General features: G+C 40.1%; 1 protein-coding gene across 2 annotated transcripts in view; it reads left to right on the top strand.

Moving 5' to 3' along the window:
- Positions 1–8,026: 8,026 nt before the first annotated feature.
- Positions 8,027–19,580, top strand: part of TOM1L1 (target of myb1 like 1 membrane trafficking protein) — a 42,307-nt gene continuing 30,753 nt past the window's right edge. For both annotated transcript variants that reach the window (XM_069482372.1, XM_069482374.1), the window contains exons 1-6: positions 8,027–8,120; positions 10,378–10,462; positions 11,854–11,932; positions 17,656–17,805; positions 18,425–18,550; positions 19,341–19,445. In XM_069482372.1, the coding sequence (XP_069338473.1) occupies positions 8,063–8,120; positions 10,378–10,462; positions 11,854–11,932; positions 17,656–17,805; positions 18,425–18,550; positions 19,341–19,445 (603 nt within the window). In that variant the 5' untranslated portion in view covers positions 8,027–8,062. The remainder of the gene's footprint in view (positions 8,121–10,377; positions 10,463–11,853; positions 11,933–17,655; positions 17,806–18,424; positions 18,551–19,340; positions 19,446–19,580) is intronic.

Genomic DNA, 19,580 nt, shown 5'->3' with positions numbered 1-19,580 from the left:
CAGTTCACACAGCAGTAACACTAGTTCCATTTATATATTCATTCATTGAGTAAATACTACAGAGTATCTACTTAAAGAATCTCAACTATTCTAAGATGTATTTTTTTTCTCTCCATATTTTTAACATCTCTGATGTATTTTACAACCTGTGGTGTGTTATAATATCTGTCACTGAGGGAGTAGTAGAGATGTGCACATAGTTGTCATTGCCTGTGCATGTGTAATTTGCTTGTCATTCCTGGTGGCTCATGGGACAACTGACACCCCTTGATGTTCCAGTCCCAAATCTGTTTAAGGACCATTTGGGGAAGGTACACGAGTCCTATTTGTTGTTTGAAAAACCTTTCATTGGCTATATGGTAAAACCAAGAAAGCACCACCATCAAAACTTGCAGTGGGTGTCAAAAGCTTCAAATAAAGTAATGGGAGATAACAGCAGAGCTTTCCAAAGAAATGTAACATCACCAATGCTCATGATGGCACAAAATATGACATGGTGAAGAAAAAGGCATTGACACATTGACATCTCTGAGTAAAGGAGTGAATTTAGAGAGTTATATTCTGTATAGAAAGAAGAAACACCTTTGTTTATTTTGCTTACATTTTCCTTCTCACTTATGGACAGGAGCCATATATGCAAACTCTATGTCTAACAAGTCTCAAAATGTCATCTAAATAAACATAAAATAAAAGTTCAAAGTGATAAGAAAGCAGTATCTCATGTCTTAACTGGAAGATTTTTTTTTTCCTTTTAGCAATCCCTAAAATAATAGTGTATCTTGCAACAGAAGGAGTTTTAGATTCAATGAACTATAGAACATGCAAAGCACTGCTACATTCACTGAGTAAGGCAATGATGAACAAAACAGACCTTTCTCTGCCCTCACCAAGCTAGATGAGGGAAAGACAACTATAAACATGCAAACAAATAAAAAAAATGAGCCCATTTCGAACAGCAATAAATGCTATGAAGACAATAACACAGAGTAAGAGGATAAAGAGAGGTGAGGAGGGTAGGGAAGCTTTAAATCAACTCTGTAGGGACACTTAGGAGTAGTCCAGGTAAGTGCATATCACATTACAGGAGGTAAGAGAAGAAATTCACTCAAGGAGCAGGCACAGGTCAGCTGTGACAAACGGCATTAGGAGGGAAAAAACATGAGGCGAGAGGATTATCCTTAATATTGGCAAGACAATGACTTTTAAAAAGGGCATCATATCTGGCCTAAAGTGGGTTATAGGACAGATGGGAGGTGTAGACTACGGGAGCAAATCTGCATCTCTTTGGGTAGGTCTGCTTTCAGGGACCTGGAGGGATGTAACTGCAGGGCAAGGTGGTGTGAGGGGACAATATTAAGTCTTGCAAGGCAAGAAAACAATTACACAAAATAATTTCAGATTATAAGCAGTGCTATAAAGGATATAACCAAGATGATATCATAGAAAGTAGGGAATGGAAACCTACTTTAGGTTTTGGGCTTTAACAATTATTAAACACCAACAATATGCCCGGTATTTATTAAAAGTGTTCAAATGTTATTTCATTTAATCTTGACACCCACTTTTTGAGATATGTACAATTAGCTCCATTGTTACAGGTAAAAAACTGGAAGAATGATTCACCTATCAAAGATCAATTAGTATATGGTAGCAATGGGATTTGAACCAAGTTTGACATAGAAATTAAATGTCTCCCTGTTCAATAAATGGTGCTGGGAAAATTGGATAGCCACATGCAGAAGAATAAACTGGATCCCTATCTCTCACCATATACAAAAATTAACTCAAGATAGATTAAATACTTAAATATAAGACCTGAAGCAATAAAAATTCTGGAAGAAAACCTAGGAAAAACTCTTTTGGGCATTGGCCTGGGGAAAGAATTCATGACTAAGGCCCCAAAAGCAAATGCAACAAAAACAAAAATAAATAAATGGGATTTAATTAAACTAAAAAGTTTCTGCATAGAAAAAGAAAGAATCAACAGAGTGAACAGACAACCTACAGAATGGAAAAAATTTTCACAAACCATGTATCGGACAAAGGACTAATATCTAGAATCTACAAGAAACTCAAACAAATCAGCAAAAAAAAAGCAAATAACCCCATTAAAAAGTGGACAAATGACATGAACAGACATTTTTCAAAAGAAGATATACTAATGGCCAACAGACATATGAAAAAATGCTCAACATCACTAATCATCAGGGAAACGCAAATTAAAACCATAATAAGATATCACCTTACCCCAGTCAGAATGGTCATTATTAAAAAGTCAAAAAAAAAAAAAATAGTTAGTGGCATAAGTAGGCTGAAAAGCCAATGATTATACAGCCTTTTTGAGAATGTAAATTAGCATAATGTCTATGAAAAACAGTACAGATTTCTCAAAGAACTAAAAGTAGATCTACCATTCAATCCAGCAATCCCACTACTGGGTATCTACCCAAAGGAAAAGAAGTAATTATATCAAATAGACACCTGCAATCATATGTTATTGTAGCACAAATCACAGTTGCAAAGATATACAATCAATCTAAATGTCCATCAACCGAAGAGTGAATGAAGAAAATGTGGTATGCACACATATATACATGTATATATATATATCATGGAATGCTACTCAGCCATAAAAAAGAATGAAATGACTTTTGTAGCAACCTGGATGGAACTGGAGGCCATTATCCTAAGTGAAGTAACACAGGAATGGCAAACCAAACACTGCCTGTTCTCACTTAACTGGGAGCTAAGCTATGGGTATACAGAGGCATACAGAGTGGTATGAGGGACATTGGAGACTCAGCAGGTGGGAGGGTGGAAGGGAGGTAAGGGAAGAAAAGCTACCTATTGGGTGCAATGTACACTAGTCAGGTGGCAGGTACAGTAAAAACCCAGATATCAACACTGTATAATTCACCCATGTAACCAAAAACCACTTGTATCCCTAAATATATCAAAATTTTTAAAAAGGCAATAACAGCACAACCAAAATCATGCTGTCACATTTCAATCATGCCAGGTGAGATATGAGAACTGGTTATGAGAGAGCATATATATAAAGTTTCATGTTTAGGGGAGGATAAAGGTTTAAAATCAATCAACAAACTACTACTTGGCATGGCTGCATGAGGAGCATTGGGCTCAATGCTACAGGTAGTCCCCAAGATCAATGACAGGATCCTTGCTCTGGGGGCAGAGTGGTGCAATGGAAAGAGGCTTAAGCTTTGGAATGAGAAAAACCTAAATTCACCTCCCAGTTCTCAATGACTTTAGGGAAGTCGGTTAGTAAAACAGGAATAATGATCTTTATAAGATTATTGTGAGGTTTATTGGAGATACCAAAGCACTTTGCACAGTGCTTGGAGCGGTAAGAAGTCAACAAGTGTTAGCTCTCCTCACTCGTCCTGTGCCTTGTCTTCTCTCATCTTGGGTATCTGAATTCAGCCTAAAGCCCACAAATATAGAACAAAACAGTCCTGGGATTGGGATTAGCAGGGAGAAGTCCTCTCACGTGAAACTGGTAGAGGGTTATCCCAAGAGCAGAAAGAAAGGAAAGGCTGTTCTTTAATTTCCATAATCAGGAGTTGAAAAGATTTAGTATATTAAGAAATAACTGGAAACAAAGTCAACATATATCTATGTACAAACAGTTTTTGAAAATAATGAGTAAGAATTATTATGCAAAAAAAGATCAATTTTAAGGAGAAATAATACGTCTTTAGATGCACGGGGACTTGACTGTGCTCAGGAAAAGCTGTACTTCGATCCAATTTCATCCCTAAACAGTATCAGGGCTTATGACATTTAACAACTGCTGGCTGGGCAGTGTCCACAGAGGAAAAAAAGCAAGGAGAAAGAGAGGTAAAGAAGAACACAGAGAAACCCAGAACTGATTGAAATGAAAGTCAGGGATAACTTCAAAATTTCCTATTTGGGAATTTATGCCACCATTAGTCCATCTGGGGGCCTTTAAAAATTCTGATGCCCTTGACACATTCAAGACTAGTTAAATCAGAATCTGAGGTGGATCAGAACCCAGGCATCATGATGCTTTAAAATCACCCTGAAATTTTAATTCATTAAGGTTGAGAATAACTGCCATAGTCAAAACATGGAGAAAGGAGATGCGTATAATTCTATTATAAACATAATGAGTTCAAGTTTCCAACAAAGCATCCGGGAAGGAATTAAAGACTGGATCTCAGCAAGGACAGAGCAGCTCAAAATTTTGGAGAGCCATTCATGCATTCAATAAACATCCCTTAAGGTCTGTTAAGTGTTAGGACAGTGCAACAAACAGGGTCCTGTTCCCTTGTGAGGTTTACATCTAGGAGGCAGGAAACAGATTTCTAAACAAATAAGTGGTATAAAGTATTGTGAACTTTAAGACAGAAATCTGTATGTGGGACAGGAAGGAAGGGCTCAAGTCTTGTGCGAGTTGTCAGTAAAGGCTTCAGAAAGAAGACACAAGGAAAAGGTAGGATGAGGGAAATGTAGAAAGAAGAAAAGGCAGACCTCAGAAGCGTGGGGAGGCTTATTTAGGCCTAGGAGCCTAGGGAGGAAAATGGAACCAAATGGGTTCATTGAGAAGTAGCAGTCAGAGAAAAAAGAATGTAGCATAGAGTAGTGTCCTGAAAGGTAAGGCTGGCTAACAAGAGCAGCCATCACATGGTGCAGAAGGGAAAAGTGGATGAACTTAGCTGTTAGACTTCATCGCATAGCTGCGGAAGTTAGTTTTCATAGTGGGAGAGCTGGGGGAGAGTGAATAGTGTTTAGAACTGGACCCATGGAAAAAGAAAAGGAAAAAGAGAGGGCTAGAGACAATAGTGTGAGAAGGGTTGCAGGAGGCACATTTAAATATTAATATTAAAACAAAGAATACAGAGGAGGTGCCCTGTAGTAGGGATAGTTTCAGCCTCAAGGTTATCTGTGTTGCATTCTCCTAGTCCAAAGCTGAATGGCCTTGGGCTAGTTACTTGCCTTCTCTGGGTATTCCTTTTTTCATCTATAAATTGATGCGAATAGGGACTATAATTTCTAAGGTCACATTCAGCTCTGACAATCTAAAAATTTTAGTAGTTAAAAATAGAATCAAATGAGAAGACAAAAATTACTCTTAGCTGCATAAATCATAATGGTGGGTCACCTTTGTTTTCTATACATGTGTACTTGTCATGTTTGGTCACCTTATTGTAAAAGCACTGCCCCCTAGAACCCACTTTTTTCAAAATGTGACCTAGTTAAGGCTACCAGCTACCATCTAGGGCTGTATCCATGAGAGGGGGCATAGAACAGCAGTTAAGGTCACGGGTTCTGGAATCAGACAGTCCTTCACTAGCAATGTGACTGTGTAAAAAGTTACTTACTTTGGCTTTTTTCTAATCAGAAAAAAAAAGCAATAATGGCACTGGTCTTGTAATCTTATTATGAGATTGAATGAGATAATGCATGTAATGTATTTAGAACACATTTAGCATATAGTCCTAGCATAGAAAATATTAGCTCCTGAAAAAAATATTGGTTCTTGAGCAAGTACAGAAAAAAAGCAGGACCCTGTGCCAGCCAAGTATAAGACCATCCCTATTTCTATATTCTTCAAGAGGTCTCCCTTTGAGTCAAATAGATCCTTTAAAAAATGCAAGATGTCATACTCAATGAGAAGATTCACCTAGTGGTGATAATATAGGCTTTAGAATCAGGCCACCATGATTCAAACTCTAGCCAAGCCATTTATTAGCTTTACCTTTTTTACGTATTTGTAAAAATGAGGTTAATGCTACCTACCTCCCACAATTGTGAAGATTAAATTAAGATAGATTTCCAGCTACAGGCACTTAGCACCTTTTAAATAAATGTTATTTTCTTTGGTTCTACCTAGCATAAATAAATACTTAGTAAATGTTCTTAAAATTGAAATTGTAGTAATATTTTGCTCCTTGTGTCCAGACATTTTACCCTTGTAGGATTCTGCTCCTAGTCTGACCTGAACTTGGCTGGGACTTCGACTACCCTGCTCTCAGACCATGCTAACATTAACTAAGTTGATTTTCACCGCTGGAGAGGCTGGGGGTCATGGAGAAAGGGGAGAGCATATGAAAAGAAGGCTGCAACCACCACGATACCCTTGAGGGCACAGGAAGAGATAAAAGCTCCTGCTCAGACATAGCTGAGATAGAACACTGATAGCACTCAACAACCTTTGTTCTGTTTACTCAACCATGGTGTCCAGAAGACACTCCTTGCTGCTATTTCTGCTGCTCTCAGTGCCTCAATCCTGTAATGTAAGGAAATCAGACACAGGAAAATAAAATTGGGGGGGAAAAAAACTCTCACATAAAAGCATGTTAAAAATCTACACAGATGCTTGGTTCCTTCCTAGTTCCCATTATTCTCTGATGGAAGGCCAATGACACTAACACCAGCCTAAGCTAAAATTGGCTTTCTCTTTAAGGTTGCTTGATTGTAGGGTGCAGAAAAGGCAAAATATTTTGCTACAGGCTGTAGCATGGAATACAGATTTAAGTTGGTGATGTCACAAAAGAAGTCTTCAACAGTGTCCCAGAGGCTGTAGTCATGAGGAAGGAAGCTGATAACTGGCATCATCTGAAATAGCTACTCACCCCGGATAAGCAGGTGAGGAATATTACTTACAGGTAGGACAAATCCCATTACGAAAAATGCCATCCCAACAAGAATGTTTCATTCTAGATTTTAGTATCCCAGGTTTTAGCTCGCTTAGGCCAAGAAAAATTATTAATAATACAGTTAGAGGTAAATAATAAATGTTAGCCCTTTAGAACACATGGCAATTGGGTTTGACTTCTGTATTAAAATACATAAGACTAAGCAAAGACATAAGTCATATCAGGCCCTCCTGATGTCCTTGATAGCCATCTCCAGGGCCAAAATCCAATTTGAACTGGGTCCGAGTAGGCTGCAGGAAGCAAGATCTACAAGCACAAGAAGCTTATCTTGTGGCTAATTGCATCGCCTGGAGACACCCCACTCTCTAGCAGGCTCCGAAGATTGTTAACATCTCTAATCCGATGTTAACCGAATGGAAAAGGAAAAAGAAATAATTCCGGTTCTGAAAGGGCAGCTGGAAAGGTGTTGGGCGTCTCAAACTCTAATTTACATTCCAAAGCAGGCCTAAGGCCAAACGTACTCCCTGCCAGGGGAAAAGGAAAGCCCCTTTTCCCTCTTTTTAGAAACAGGCTGGAAAACATAGCTCCCAGGAGGTGGGGTTAGAAAACTAAGAGCTTGCATGACGGCGCCCTGTGGTCCCTCAGGAAATAGGGGACAGACAAAGGGCGCCGGCTCCAGGAAAGGCCCTACACCCAAAGCCAATCCCTCCTCCTATCTATCACCTGCGGCTTTATAGAGCCGAGCACAAGCCTCCCCTCCCGGATCTGTGGGCCTAGCGCAGGTAGGGAGTAAATAATTCTAGTTATTAAATTTATTCAGTGGGTATTTATTTTGTGGATCCCAGACACTGGCCTAAGCAGTTTACGTCCTTCCCTTAATTCTCACAATAAGTCTAAGATTTGTGTTATTAACCTCATATTATCTTTTGTCTACAAACGGCAGTGAAAGACGCGCTGAGGAGAGCGGCAATCTGCCCGGTACGCGGCGGGGGTCAGAGGCCGGGTCTCTAATTCCCAGGCTGGCGCTCCCAGGCTGCCCAGCTGCTCCTGCGGGGGCAGAAGCCCACCTCGGTCTCAAGCGGTCGCCCGCGTAGCTCCCGCGGGCTCCTAGCGCCTGCTGCTGCCCGCCGGCCCCACCTGGAGCAGGAGCGCGGCGTCCCAGTCGGCCCCTCCCAGCGCGCTGCAGGTGCGCTGGGCGCTCCGGAGCTCCACCCCCGTGTGCCTGCCCCGTGCCTCACGCCCCGTTTTCCTCACGCCCGGTGCCAGCGCCCCTCAGCGGCCGGGCAGAACGCGCCGCCTCTGCCCGGGCCCGGGAAGCGCTCGGGCGGAGAGGAGGAGCCAAGGGCACCGAGCGGGTGGAGTCGGGAGCCGGAGAGCCGGGGAGGCGGATTTCCTGGGCCCGGCTCTCTGGAGCTACCATGGCGTTTGCCAAGAGTCACCGGGATCCCTACGCGACCTCCGTCGGCCACCTCATAGGTAAGGAAGAGCGGGAAGAGACCCGCAGGCAGGCTTTGGGGACCGCGGGATCCTTTCCCGCCGGGCTCCATTCTCGGCCTGCGGAGCACCGAGTTGGTCCAAGTTGGAGGAAATCCTTCCCCTCCCCCGGCAACTTTCCCAGGGCACACTCGCTCCACCTGGGCCCTTTCCGGCATTTCTTTTTTGGCCAGCTCACTCTAGAACCCTCCTCTTCAAAATGTACCTCCCTTTTGATGCTTTCTGGGCAGTGGGACTAAACAGGTGAGCCACACGGGATTCAGGCGTGGAGGGTTTGGGCCTCTACAAGAAGACACCAGAAACTTCTCGGCCAGGGGAAATTATTCCCACAGCGCGTACATTCGAGGGCACAGAATTGTTACGCCCATTTTACAGATGAGGAAGAGAAGGCTCAGGGAGGTTAAGTGATGTGACCGCGCTCTGAGGGGAAGAGCTCTCCAAACCACTTTTCTCTAGCGGTGAATTTATACAACCAGAATTGCTTTTCTGGGTAAACAAAAAATAAAAATGCTTGGCATCGGCGTGAAGGAAGAGAACGGAGGCGCCATCTGGGGCCACAGGGGCCTCTGGGAGGCCACTAGGGACCACACAGCCATCGACCTAACTCATTTCTCTCTCTCAGAGCCCCACTCTGGATAATGTTTGCGGAAACACAAGCCAACGACTGGACTCTTTTGCCAGTTCCAGCTCCCTTCCTCCGCTTCTCCCTGATTTTTCCCTTGGGAACCGGGTGTGGCGGGCGCGCAAATTAATGCCAGGCAAAGTATGATGATGTCAGAAATCTCCTGGGGTGATGAAATCCTGAGAACTTGGTAATTGTAGTAAGGATACTCAGATTTGGAGAGTTTAGGTCGCAACTTAATTAACTACTATGTGACACTGAACAGGCTTCTTAACCTGAACCTTAGTTTCCGCATCTTTATAAGATGGTGAGGGTACCTACCGTAGAGAAGGAGATGGTTTCCAAACTGTTGATGGCTATACCTCGTGGGATATTGGCTATGAGAATGAACCCTGCGCAGAAACAGGTTCAGACTGTGTCTTTGTAGGTAAAAGAATCCTGGGCAGTCTGCCTGGTTAATTTTTGAATTCTGTAAATGTTTACTACCTGCCAGCCATATGCCTGGACCAGGCACTGGTGAGGCAATGGTAAGACGTGGTCTCACTATAGTAAGTACTATAAGGTACCCTTGCAATACAAGAAAAATGCACAACACACAAAACTTATGCAAGGGGAGAAATGAATTGAGGAATGAGTAGGAGTTTTCTAGGAAGATGAGAAGATTGGGAGGAAGAGCAAGGAGTGGACTGGAAACATCTTGCAGACAGTATATGCCTAATGGCACAAGATCGGTCAGCTTTGTCATTCCGTGCCAAATTCAGAGAGCTCTTTCTCTTAACTGGAAGCAAGCTAAATTTTGGAGTTGCCCCAAGCAAGCCCTTATTCTTTCTTCCCTTTCTTTATCCTTTTTGTTCTCTCTCCATTTCCTCCAGATATTAAGCTCATTCATGTTAGGTGTTCTATTGTCCTTTCCAGATAACATTTTGTATTAAAGGGAATGTCTGGAGAGGGAAAGGTATCTGATTATTTAATTATGGGGTTCCAAGTACAGTGCATTCAAATCTGCCTGGTGCAATTTTGGTTAATTTAGGTGCCAGAAGTGACCTTGCTCAGTAATTCTGATCTCTTTCTTTTTCTCACCCCTCCCCCCCAGAATAAATGATTTTTGAACAAAACACCAGGAACAAACAACATATAGATTTGAATGCTAGTTCTACCTTATACTGTCTGTGTATACTTGAGTTATTTCTTTAACCTCTCTGTACTTCTATTTCATCATCTCTAACAGTGCATTAAGTGAGATTGCATAAGATAAAATACTTAGCACTGTGCAGTTCACCTTGTAGGTGGGTGCTTAGTAAACTGTAGTTTCCTTCTCTGAAAGCCAGGCAGATGGAGATGTAGCCAGCCTGTCCTGGCCCTGTGGCCAAATGTTGTGCTTGCATTCTTTATTAATAGGTCACTCATTACTGTTGCAGCAGCAGCACTCTGAACTTGGATTCTGATTGATACCTAAATTACTGGGAATCGTTCAGGAAAAAAACCCAACACTTTGCCCTTTGGTAATATAAACTTAATGGTACTTGCTGCTGCACCCCAAACAGATTATTTCAGGAAGAGCAGACATTTTTTATTCTGTTGTAGCTCAGACTCAACACAACAGCTTTTTCTTTGCAGAAAAGGCTACGTTTGCTGGAGTTCAGACTGAAGAGTGGGGCCAGTTCATGCACATCTGTGATATAATTAACACTACCCAGGATGGGTGAGTACAGTGTAGTATCCATGTACTTGCCTCCGATAAAAAGCATCAGAACTACATCATGTTTTTCTCTTGCAAATGCTTTGGTTTTCTTGTTGAAAGGGTGTTTTCATCATCTGTTAGGCACTCTCTACCTTTTGAAGACACGTCAGGTTGAAATATTGGGGCACTGCTTGCTTTAGCATGTAGAATATCTGTGAATCCATTATAATGTTTGTCCTCTCCTCTTTGCCTTTTCCTTAATAGTTTCAAATTTTGTCTCTGTGAGCTCAAATTCTTTGTTTTTAAAAGATAAAACAAAGAGAAAGAGAAAGATTGTTTCCTTCTTTAGGAATTTTTCCAGCTCTGATTGCCAGTGTTTTATGTAACTGAAAAATATTACCAAAAAGCTAGTTGACTCCTGGTGCTGACCTATGTATGGGCAATTGTCTTTATTAACTAGGAAAAAACCTAGCAGTCTTTTTTTTCCTTTCTGTCACAGGACAGTTTTTTTTCTTCTGAGTGCCAACTCACCCATGTTTATTCTGTGTTCTTAAATGACATACTGTCTTTTCTTATCCTTTTTGAACCTAAGAGAATTGAAGTTATTAAAAAAAGTTGTTAAGAAGGGCCAACTAGTTTGAATTTACTCAATTACAAGTTATGAAGGACACCATTCTGGCAATTTTCCTGTGCATTTTAAAATGATAACTGACAGCAAAAGAGATTCAGTCTAGCTTATGTTGATGAAGAAAACATTGCACTTAATTATTGGTTATATAGCCATAGAAAGTGCTTATGGTTAGTATTTTTAAGTATTTATAGTTTTTTCCCTGTAATCCCTTATACCATGTCTAGTTCCTTTGTTAACCTTTTCCTGGATAATACCAATTTCTTCATTGATACTACAAAAAGGGAATTTTATAGATAAAGTATATTTTGACCCTTTACTTGTAAGTAGTTCTTACTTTGTAATATAAAATTGTAGCATATTGGAAGCTGACCTAGGTTGTAATTCCTCCTACATCCCTTTGCCTATGGAGTGCTCAGGAAATACTAATAGTTTTAATTAAAATGGTAACTTTTATTATTTTGGAAGTTACATTTCCTATGAATTGGTTCTGTGCGTTGATAGAGGCATATGGGCATAAACATATTTTGTGGGTAGTACTTTCTAGGTAATATTCTTTTATGAAAATATTTTATTTGATTCTCACAAGGGGATAGGTGTCTGCCTATATGCATGAGGAAATTTAGTTCCAAGAAATTATAAGTCATTTGCTTAGACCACCAAGGCCTTGGTCGTCTTCTGTTCCCTAGCCATTTCTCTTTCCCCAGTGCATATTACTTTTCAGAGAGACTGCTTGTTTTCAGCAATGCCTACATTGGTGATTTCAGTGTCTTTATTGCCACAGGCCAAAAGATGCAGTAAAAGCTTTGAAGAAAAGAATTTCCAAAAACTACAATCATAAAGAAATCCAACTTACCTTGTCAGTAAGTACTTTAATGTTATAATTAAGACTCTAGGATTTCCCAAACTATAGTTACATTTTTAATCCTGGGGGAAAAAAAATGCAAATATTCTGAGATAACTAATAGGTTAGCAAAGATTTATGTACAGTATAAGGTAAAACTCTTAATTTATTGAGAATTGCAGAATAGAGAAAGTTTAGTTGATTATAATAGCATTTAATTTCACAGAAAGAGCTTGTTCCTGGAAAACCAGTTTCTCCAGGTCAAGAGGTAGTAATTGGTGGTTAAAAACTTGTATTTTAGATGTTGAACTGATCAAGAGGTTTGTATATGTGTTGATTAACCGTAATTGAAGATGGGGAGAATTGAAGTCTTGAAAAAATGCCTCACCGTTAGCTTTCCACCTCACTTGAACACCTTTGTGGAATCCTGAGGTGCTCTCAGCTCATTAAATATCTGCTGGGTTCTGCTGCCTATGTAATTTGGACAATGTTCTTGTTGATTTAAGCAATTTTCCTGTGCATCCTATTGTCTATGATTTGGGTATGGATTCTTATTTGATGCGTTCCCATTTTCTCCCGTCCTTGGCCATATGACCTCGTCAGTCACGTTGGTGAGTTGCCCTGTTTACTTTAGTATGTGCTGCGAGCCCTGCCTGCTGCCTGAGAGCGAGCTATGTGGCTTTCTAATTTCTTCTGCACGCCTTTGTTGACTCCAGCCCAGCCCAAGACCACGCATGGTTGCAGCACTAATCAGCCAGCATCACACTGCTCTTAGGAGCTTTGGGAGTGTTTATCAAGAATGCTATGGGGCAAATATGAGCACAGCTCCTGGTTTCTAATTTCATGTAGAAGAAAATTTATCACATCATGCATACTTGGAAACTCACTGAATGAGAAGAAATAAATTGGATAGTCTTCACGATTTGATCACTAAAGAAACCCTTGAAGTTGGGATCTGAATAAAGTTTTAGAGGCATCTTCCTCCTCACATTTTCCCCTGTCCTTAACTCATGGCAGCCACCTCAGGAAGGTCACAGAATGGAGGACACTATGAAGAGAGGAGTAAGGCACTTCTGTAGAAATACCAGAATAATGGGTCAGTGATGAAAATGCCTGGCACCTGACTGATACTCTTGACAACTCTGTGAAGTGGTTGTATTATTAACTTCATTTCACAGATGAAGAAACTGAGACCAGGAGAGGTTAAGGGTTTTTTTTTTTTTTTTTTCCAAGCTCAAATGGCCATAACATAGCGTAGGCAGGATTGGAACCCAGTTCTCAGATTCTAAATTTCATACCACTTTGCTTCTCAGAATGAATGGAGCTTTTTATTATAAAAGAATAGGCTCCTGTATTTCATTTGTGTCTTCAACTCCTTCGTGGTGGTGCAGGGCCGAATACTACTGGTATTGACTGAATTAATGATTAAGTAGCCCCTATAACACTCTTCATCCCATCTCTCTTGGTATCCAGGAAGACTCAAGGGCTAAGAGAAGGTACTACAGAACTGGGGTAGAGACATGTAGATGTGCCCTACAGTGAAATGGATCTAGGATATCTCAAGACTGCAGAAGGTTACGAGAATGGAGTTAGGAAGATAAGAGCAGAAAATGAATTTATTCCCCCTTACATATCTCAGCATGGGGCATTATTTTGCCTTCTTTTAGTTTGCCCTTCATAACTGTTTGCCTCTTCCTCTATTGTGTCCAGCCTACTTGACATTTCTGTGGTTGCGTTTTATCTACATCTCCGTGTTTTCCTCTGTCATGATTCCTTCCCTTTGAGGATGGACAAGGGCCCTTCCCTGAAGAAGTTAGGCTATTCCAGAGTGTTGTCCCTTTGGGCCCTCCATTTCCCTGTGGGCTCCCACTCTTTCTTCTCTTCAGGTAGTCTAATCTGTCAAGCCTTACTCCCGCGAGCTGCCTGTTCCCGTTACCTGTTCCACCTCAGATAACTGTAGCTCCTCCGCCTCGTGACTTCCATACCAGAACTGACTTTAATATTCACTTAAGCCAAACTTAATTATGAGAGAAATTAGTCACAGAAGGAATCACCCAGTGTCTGTCAAAGGCAATTATAAGTTTACTAGTAAACTCTTTAAAAAGTAATCCCCACATATGACATTTCCATTTATTACTGTGAAGTGATGAGAGCCAGTCAAAGTCAATTATAAATGTTCTTTATATTATCTGTCATTGTGGGTTCTCCATGGACTTGTTAGCCTTGATTAGGTCGTTGATGCAATCTGATTGTACCATGATTCCTGCCGTCAGTCAGTAGAGCAGTTTTGTCAGGAAGCCAGTAGTTTTGTTTTATAAAGAACATTTTGTTACCAGGCTTTATTACTTGGAGCCAGAGAGTAGTCTTTTCTCAAATGAGTCAATTGTGATAAGTTTCAGCAAGATACTACTACTATTGTCAAATAAAAAGTGGTCAAACAGGTTCCTGAGAATGAATTAATAGGCCTTTGTGGAGCACTTACTAAGTGGTGAGATCTGGGGGTTTCAGAAGAAACACATTTATATAAAATGTGGTGGTCCCTCCAGCAGCTTGTTGCACTTCCAGAGAGTGAGAAGACCAAGCTCTCTCCTGGAGAGTCATCACAGAACAGGGTAGCCATACTTTGATAGAGACACCATGGGTGGCCTGGGTGTAGTCTTTGGCTCTGATGGCCCTGAAATCTGGTTGTTGTCATTCTGCCTGGGTTAGAAATTTACTGTGAGAAATAAAACTGCCAAGTAGCTCTTTTTCTTCCAGCCTCTCTGAAAATACTTATATCAGCTAATCAACACATTCTGTCCTGCTAGGAAATTCTCCATGGAGGAAGATGATGGAAATAGCAATCATTTTTTGAGGTCCTGCTTTGTGGCAGGCTCTTTAAATACTATATACTATATATGTATATATACACATATATACATATACAAACATATATTTCATATATAATACATACATATTATATTTCATTTGATCCTTACAACAAGCTTCTAGAGGGAGGTATTATGCCCATTTTGCAGACAAAGACACCCAGACTTAGGATAAGTGATTGCCCAGCCTAGCACAAAAAGAGATCAGTGAAGCCTGGAATCACTCAGTTCCATTTCTCGGTTCCCTAGTTCCGAGGTTCTCTGCCCCACCTCAGAATATGGATTCTTGGTTGTCTTGATTCCAAAGATAGGTTTTCTGAACACATTTGCACCAAAGCTGAATTTCCAAATATATAAAAGCAACACATTTAACTTTTCCAATTTGCCACAGTAGGTTTTACTACTTATCCAAGTGGGCTGGGGATGGGGGGAGTGTAAAAGAGGTACTGGTAACATAATGGAGGAGGTGAGATAGAAGTAATTGGTCCTGACATCCTCAATTCCAACGGGAAAACACAAAGGGCATGATTGCTGATCTCCAGATGTTAACAGTTTCAGCATTTCATGTTGACTCTTTGATTTCATGCATGTATCTCCTGGGAATATTACCCATTATCATAAAACCTTTTTGCCCCGAAGATAAAAATTGGCTTGTGGAATATTTAGCAAGAAATTCACTTAGGGAAAGTAAGACTTAGAGGCTAGGTATCTTGCCTAAGACCACAACTAATTGGGTGAAATATTTTTATAAACTCACATTGAACGAGAGGTACTTTTTTCTCTCAGCATTTCACCCATTAGAAACTCATTATAAAAATCTGTCAATCTAAATGTCATTTGTTATTCAATTTTCCAACGTTGTCTAACCAACTTGTACTAGTATAGATTCATCTTAATGTTTTGGATTTTGTTTTTGTTTTCCTTTTCCTTAAAGATTTTCTCTGTGTTTCACATAGTTGCATGTGCTAAGCTTCTGTGCTCTGATTGCCTTCTTGGTCATGTTGCCTTAAAACTATAGGTTTCATACCTGCTGCTGCTTTTTGCATTGCCATTAAAGTGACACTCAAAATACAGAGCATGGTGTATAGTCAATGTTGAGGGCTTCTTTTCTGCAGAGATGATGATACCTATCCTGGTCTTGTTATGGTATCTTTGACCTCTCTAACTTGAGGGGGGTAGCATGGAAACTAGAGATTTAATTTTGTTTTTAGATTACTTTTAGAAGTCTACTTTCTGCATGCAGTTCTTCAATACCAGCTCATTCTTTCTAGTCTGGTTTCTGCTTATGTTGCTTTATTGAAAATGTTTCAAGGTGATGCTGCTAATGAACAAAATCAGGTGATTTTCCCTCAGCCCATGTTCTTAACTGTTTAACACCCCTTCCTCCTGGAAACTTCTCTTTTGACTTTCCATTGTTATGTTCTCCTTATTTTGAGCTTCATATTCTGTTGGTTGCTCTTTGATTGCCTTCCTTGGGTTTCCTCTGGCCCAGGTAACAGACGAACCCCCATGTTCCAGCCATTCCTCCTCTTTGCTCATTGTAGGCCGCCTTTATGATTACTTATGGCCCTTCACTCTCCTGAACTATAGCTGTGCATGGACAGCTCTTTGCTAAACATCTACTTGAATGCCCCACTATCCTTTTAAACTCAAAATATCTCAATTTCAACCCATCACGTTTATTCCTAGACCCACCCACCCCACCTACTTCCAAATTTCCATCAAAGGTGCCCTCTGCCTCATGCAGAATGAAAGTCACAATGTTTAGTCATCTTCCTTCTTCAACAAACACTCAAGTCATTTGAAGTTTTTCCTTTATAATTCTCTCATGACTCTCCCTTCCTTGCACCCACATCATCTTAGTTTAGGCCTTTTCTGCATCATGCCTGTACTAGTGGATCCCTACTGGACATTTCTGTCATTCTAGGCTTTTTCACCCTCCAATTTCTTTTGTAGAATGCTACCTGACTACCTTTGCAGCATATTAATTACTTTGCACACCTTAACCTTTTCCTCGAGTTCAGGATAGAGGTGTGACAGGGACAAGCTAACAAAAACCCTTCAGTGGCTTTTTTAATGCCTTCAAGATAATATCCAAACTCTTTACGCTGCCACACAAAGTTCTCTACAGTCTGGATGATACCCCAACAGACTATCCACTCTACCTCCCCACTGTCCCCAGTTTGCCTGTACCAAGAAGCCTCTACTAGAGACAAACCAGAGTACTTATCTCCCCCATAACTCGTACACTTTGCCACCTTTATATATTTTTTATGCCATTTGAATTCTGTCTAGAATATAGCTTTATACTCATTTTCACTTAGCCATTTTTTCAAAGCCCAGCTTAAGACCAGCTTTTTCCCAAAGTCTTGTAAGACCACCTGGCCCTACGTAATTACACTTGCCTATAAAGGTCTATTGTTATATAGCAGGGTGACTATGCAATTTATCATCAAACTAGGACATTTTTTGAGAGTGAAAGTGTGTATCATCATTAATAAAGCCAGGACAATAGGAATCCACCAGGACTACCCTGGATAAACTGGACAGATGTTACCCTCTCTGTAGCTCATATGTTTTGTTTGCACTTCCCTTTAGTACTCTGCATTTACTACCTGCATTTACTACATTGCTATTAATGCTCTTCTGATTGTCTCAGGACGCTCTGATAAGTTTATCCTCTAGGCAGTTACATTATGCTTATACTTCCTTATATCCCCAGAATTTAACATTTTGCCATATATTTTACTAGATACAAAATTATGTTTGTTAATTAGAATGTTGGTAGAAATCATTATTTAGCAGTTTTTTCCTTATATTTAGGAGGTCATTTTGCCAGAGAAATATAATGCTTAATTTTTTTTCTTAAATTTAGCTTATTGACATGTGCATGCAGAACTGTGGTCCAAGTTTCCAATCTCTGATTGTGAAGAAGGAATTCATCAAAGAGAGTCTAGTTAAGCTGCTGAATCCCAGATACAACTTGCCATTGGACATTCAGAATAGAATCTTGAATTTCATTAAGGTAAGTCTGATGTGTACCACATGGGATGGTAAATTTCTAAGGTCAGGGATTTAATAGCATACCTCTAGAATCATTTCGGTGATCTTTTATATACCTAGGATTGAACCAGAAAGCATTTTTGCTATTTTAGTTTCTTTGTAATATTTTCTTGGCATTAGATGGTACCCTTTTTTCTGAAGAATTTGTAGTCATTTCCCTACTTCCCCCTTAATTTCTGTTTTATCCACGTCAGATAGGACAGATAGTGATGGGTATGTTTATTTTGCAAGTATGGAAACTATATTCTGGAGCAGATAACTGACTAGTTCAAGGTTACTTGGCAAAAGAGCTCCTGATGATATTTTAGAATCTAATAATTTTGGATTTAGTGTAGCAAAAAACACAGATAGTATCTATCAAACCAAGGTTTCATCAATACATTAAAGCATGGGAATCTGATTTAAAATATTTTATAATATTATTCTGGCCTTTGAAAATGAACATTTCATCTATGACATTCAAAAGTAGCTTTCTGAATAAGATACATAATAGTCAATGTCATTTTCTCTTACGAGCTTAAGAACTGTGTTTTGTTTTTGTTGTTGTCTTAACTCTGGAACTTTCCATCTCTTGAATTCAGACTTGGTCTCAGGGTTTCCCAGGAGGTGTGGACATAAGTGAAGTGAAAGAGGTGTACCTCGACTTGCTTAAGAAAGGTGTTCAGTTTCCTCCCTCAGATGCAGAGGCGGAAACAGCAAGACAGGAGGTAGGAGGCCTTTCTTTGACCTGTGGAGAATATGATAGTACATTACTTGGATCTTTTCTCATTGCAAGAGACACCCCTACCTCTACCCAGCTTAAGCAAAAAGATGAATTTAGGAGAAGGATATTGCAATATCTCATGGAATAACCAATGCTTAGCAAAATCCTAAGCATTGGTTATTCCAATGCTTAAAGTGGAATTTGAGGTATAATCTGAGAGCTTGTTTAGCATGCTCCACCCTAGACTAAATCAGAATCTTCCTTTTTACAAGATTTCCAAGTGTTTTCTCTGCACATTAATGTTGAGAAGCACTGGCCTAGAGCCCCAAGCTTTGGGCTCTCCACCCTAGGTTGGAGATCAGGCATTAACTCAGAGGTGTTCACTGGTGGAGAAGGAGATGCCTTGCCAGTTGTGGCTTAAAAAGACTTGACATGAATTGATTTACCATTTGTTTTTAACAACTCAAAGAGAGGGCAGCAATAATCTCACATGGCAATTTATCATGTAGACCCTTGGTAAAAACCAGAAGCATTTTATTAAATTGTAATTCAGTTAATAATTCTCCTAATAGCAGCTGTCTTTTATTGAATACTTGCTCTATTATGGGACTCTCATTTGTTTAGCACGCTTCTCAAAATACTGGACAAGTTATATACTTGATAATTTACTCTGGGCTAATACCGTCTACCCTGGACTTTGGTTGAGAGTGCTTGAATCAACAGAATGGAAAAAATTGGGCTTGGGGTGGCTGTGTTAATTCAAATAATAATATTTCCGTATTTCATATTGATAGACTACTCAGATCTCATCGAATCCACCAATATCGGTCCCTACTGCACCGTCTCTTTCTCCTGTAGTTGTTCCCAAGAACTCTACTATTACATTGGTTCCAGAACAGGTAACAACAGCAACCACTATATTTATTGATGTCTTTTTCTAAGTTGTTAGCATTTTATATACAATTCATTTTTTCTTGTTAACAACATCATGGGGTGTAGGTACAATATTGCCCTCACTTTGCAGAGGAGACTGA

This window comes from Eulemur rufifrons, chromosome 9 (assembly GCF_041146395.1).
Source record: "Eulemur rufifrons isolate Redbay chromosome 9, OSU_ERuf_1, whole genome shotgun sequence".
In the NCBI taxonomy this organism is placed as follows: domain Eukaryota; kingdom Metazoa; phylum Chordata; class Mammalia; order Primates; family Lemuridae; genus Eulemur; species Eulemur rufifrons.
The sequence above is the reverse complement of the archived record's forward strand: the minus strand, read 5'-3'. Positions and strand labels throughout refer to the sequence as shown.